General features: G+C 48.0%; 2 protein-coding genes across 4 annotated transcripts in view; one reads left to right on the top strand and one right to left on the bottom strand.

The window, feature by feature from the left end:
- TTI1 (TELO2 interacting protein 1) overlaps positions 1–2,208 on the bottom strand; it is a 33,000-nt gene extending 30,792 nt beyond the window's left edge. Inside the window, exon 1 of the mRNA XM_023534451.1 lies at positions 2,087–2,208. The gene's annotated coding sequence lies outside the window, so the exon portion shown is untranslated. The remainder of the gene's footprint in view (positions 1–2,086) is intronic.
- A 54-nt stretch (positions 2,209–2,262) lies between these two features.
- Positions 2,263–4,053, top strand: part of RPRD1B (regulation of nuclear pre-mRNA domain containing 1B) — a 54,504-nt gene continuing 52,713 nt past the window's right edge. For all 3 annotated transcript variants that reach the window (XM_011366596.2, XM_023534456.1, XM_023534455.1), the window contains exon 1: positions 2,263–2,779. In XM_011366596.2, coding sequence (XP_011364898.1) covers positions 2,629–2,779 — 151 coding nt within the window. In that variant the 5' untranslated portion in view covers positions 2,263–2,628. The remainder of the gene's footprint in view (positions 2,780–4,053) is intronic.

Genomic DNA, 4,053 nt, shown 5'->3' on the forward strand with positions numbered 1-4,053 from the left:
AACCAGCTCTTTCCTCAATTCTGTAAATGGAAAATCCATTCTTACAGTTGCTTAAGCTAAAACCCTGAGGACCGTACAAATTCTTTCTTTTACAGTTTATATCTAATCTGTCAGCAAATCTTGTTACCTCTTCTTCTAAAATATCCCCAGTATCTGACCATTTCTTACCACCTCCACCCTGGTCTGAGTTAGCCTTTCACCTGGGTTATTACAACAGCTGCCAAACTGGTCTTTCTGTTTCTATCCTTGTACCCTTACTATCTTCTACTTGACACAATGCTCCTTCTTTGCTCAAAACCATCCAATAGGCTCTCGCTTCACTCAGAGTAATATCCAAAGTCCTTACCATTGCCTACAAGACTTCCCATGATGTGGTCTCTGGCTACTTTTCTGAGTTCATTTCTAGCCTTTGGATTCATGTCACTCCAGCCTTACTGTTCTCCTTGCTGTTCCTCAAAAATGCTCCAAATAGTCTAACCTCAGGACTTTGTCCTTGGTTTTTCTTCTGCCTGGAACAACATTCCAACACATAGCACATGGCTTGTTCTTTCATTTCTTTCAGGGCTCTGATCAAATGCCACTGTATCAGTGAGGCCTTCTCTGCCCACACATACATTCTTCATCTCCTTTACCCTCCTTTACTTTTATTTAAGGCACTTATCACTTTCTGACTCATTTTATAATTGCATGTTTACCTATCTTCATCTGTAAAAGGTAAGCTTCCGAAGATTCTGTTTGCCTAGAATAGTGCTTCAGACATAGACGCTCAAAACTATTTGCTGAATGAATGAAACACTAGCTCGGGAGTGAAGAATTTGGGATCAGACATCAGATAACCTTGATCTGACTCCTGGTTCTGTCATTTCCTATGTCCAAGTAACCGATGTTTTATGTTTTCTCATTTATCAAATAGTGATAATAACCCCCACTTCTTAGCACTGTTGTAATCATTAAAGAATGTATGTGATGAGCTCAGTACATGTCACTGTTACTTACTATACAAAGATGGTTTAGATTTGGACTCAAAGATCCTAGTTTATAATTATAATAAGATACCAACTGTGTGATTTTAGGCTATTCACTCTTTTTATATTAATTCACCCAATCAGCTATGAATCAGGTGCTCGGGCAAAAAAGATAGATGAGATGCAGTCCCTTCCCTCTAACCTTTTCTTCATTTGTCAAATGGGAATAACGTAATACCTATCTCATAGCTTTGTCTGAGGATTAAATGAGTTACTATGTGAAAACACAGTGTCCAGCTCATAGCAACTGTTCAGTATGTTGGCTATGATTATGGTCCTAGTCTGGAGGAGTAGAAGCATCTAAGCAAAGAACTACAATACAGTGCGGTAAAAGCAAAAACAGGCATTAACTAGCCTATCTCTTAACTGCAGTACGCCTACAACTGTTCCACGATGATCAGGAAATTTTAAAATTCCATGTCTACGATAACCTAAATTCCTACCACCACACCCATAGCAGAAGTACAAATTTCTCTGTTGATTTGATAACTGGAATTTAAAACTTTTTAAAAATAGGAAAGGGGTTCAGAGTCTCAAATAGTGTTTCTTAAAGGTCAACGTTCCCACTGACTTCTCTGCCTCCACCCCTCAAAAAAGTTAACATTACTCAAATGAGACAGTCAAATGAACTCCCAGAGGGCAGCATGTACTTTTCTGAGTAAAGCAACCTATTAAGAGCCAAGAGCAGAAAATTATTTTATGGCAGTGCTGTCACAGACAAAACGTCAGAACTGGACATTAAAGGGTAGTCCTGGACCTAATGAGTGCCCGCCAGGTGAGAAGGGGGGGCGTCACCTTTGGAGAAAGAACAACAAGAGCCAAGGCGTGGAGGCGTGAAAAGTGCACGTGGGAGGCTTGGCAGAACCAAAAAGAAGCTTTTGGGGGAGGGCAACCAGGGAGCAGGGCGTGTATAGAGGAAGAGTGTGGGTCGGGACCTGCCAGGTGAGGGAGAAGGCCCCCTCCCATACCCAGGTCATAAGCTCTCTGCCTGTGGCTCGAGATCCCCCTCTAAGGGCTTCCAGTTGTCGGACTCCCTCCTGCTCCCGCCACTCTTCCCTTACCTCGTCTTCCAGCCTTTCCCTCTCTCTCCCGCCTCCTCCGCCCCGCCGGAAGTGACGCTCTAACTACCGCGCCGTACCGCGCCAGAAAGGTTCTGCGGGAGCCAGAGAAAGGGTTCCGGTGAGACTCACTGCGCAGGCGTGCGGGCGCGGGCGGTCTAAGCGCCTTCCGTAGGTCCCCGAATTGCGTTCCTTTCTGGGTCTGTCGCTTTCGACGTGCCTTGAGCGACGTCTAGAGAGGCCGCCATCACTGCGGGGGCATTTTTCTATACCTCTTACGGCTCCCGGTGTCCAGATACTCCGGCCCTTGCCCTTTGACCCTGCTCTCGCAACGGGGTGAGAGGTCGGTGGCCATCTTGTGGCAGCGGCGCGGGCGGCTGTTACTGCGGAGACCCATCCCCTCCCCCTGCGTTGTCTGCCTGGCGGTCTGTCAGTCACTAAAGAGTCTCCCAGGCCGTCAGGTGAGGCCCCGGCCTCGTGCTGTCGCTCTTCCCGCCGCACTGGGCGGCCCAGGCCGCTCCCTGCCGGGCCTCGCCGCCGCCACCATGTCCTCCTTTTCGGAGTCGGCACTGGAGAAGAAGCTCTCGGAGCTGAGCAACTCTCAGCAGAGCGTGCAGACCCTGTCCCTGTGGCTCATCCACCACCGCAAGCACGCGGGACCTATCGTCTCGGTGTGGCACCGCGAGCTCCGCAAAGGTAAACACCCTCTCCTCACCTTCTGAGGCCCTCCCCGGTTGTCCTCTCCCCCACCCACTGCTGAGGTCCCTCTAGCTTCTTCGTTGGGCAGTGCTTTCCAGGCCCGGACGTCTCATTGCGCTTCTGAGGTTGGAGACAGTGTTATCCCCATTTCTCGGAGAAGGAAACTGAGTCCCAGTTAGGTTTAAGGTACTCGTTTGAGGTTCCACCGACTAGGGCTCCAGTGCCCAGACTCCCAGTTCATCCAGTCCGTTTTCCCCTGCGGCTCCTCCTGACACTTGTGACTATTATTATCTCGGCAGCGTTCAGCACCTTGTGGAGGGTACTGCCGTGCCAGGCGCCTTGCTGGGCGTTTGGAGTAAGAGCCAGCAGACTGTGGAGTAAGACTTTCCAGATCGAGTCCTGGCTCAGTCACTTACTAGCTGAGCGGTATTGGGCAAGTTTCTTCAGCTTTATGCCTCTGTTTTCGCATCTGTAAAACGAGGACAAGGGTAGGTGCCACCTACAGAGCCTTTATTCTTTGCCAGTCGCTGTGCCAAGACCTTTCAGTATATCCTCGCATTTAGTGCTCAGAACAGCCCTGTGAAGTGGGTACAGTTACTCCCAGTATGGAGAGGTTAAGGAGCCACACCACCTAAGCTCCTCTTCTCATGCAACTGTCATTGATTCTAGATCCTACTCGGGATCTGACATTCATTGAGCTCAGCCTGTTATGTGCTAGGCACTGGGTTGGGTGCTTGAAAGCAGGTCGGCTCCGGAGGCCAAGTATCTGCAATTTAAGCCTGACTGTGACATTTACCAACCCTAGCCACTTAACCTTTTTAACCCTCAGTTTCCTTAGCTATAAAATGGAGATGATGATAACTGATATTTACTGCGCCTTTATTATGTGCTAGGTGCAGTACTGATATTTTTACATACGTTGTCTTTTTAATTCTCAGAGTCCTGTAAAGTAGAAAATTTGCAGATAAGGAAAACTTGAGGCTCAGACAACTTGTGGTGAGGAGTAAACAGGGTGATCTAAGTGAACATCTAGCACGGTGTCTGGCACAGTAGGCTTTCGGTAAATAATGGTGAGATGGGGTTACTGATTACTCAGTGTGAGCTGTGGTCTTTGCTCTCAAGTCGTTTATGGTCTGGTGGGGAAAGATGTACACCTACACAACTATCAGATACCCCTGTGAGTCCCATAGTAGAAAGCCGAGGACAGTCTGTATATGTGGACAGCTCGTATATGTGGGTAGACCCTTTATAGCATAGGAAACAACTTTACA

Source organism: Pteropus vampyrus, unplaced genomic scaffold, assembly GCF_000151845.1.
Source record: "Pteropus vampyrus isolate Shadow unplaced genomic scaffold, Pvam_2.0 Scaffold125, whole genome shotgun sequence".
Lineage (NCBI taxonomy): Eukaryota > Metazoa > Chordata > Mammalia > Chiroptera > Pteropodidae > Pteropus > Pteropus vampyrus.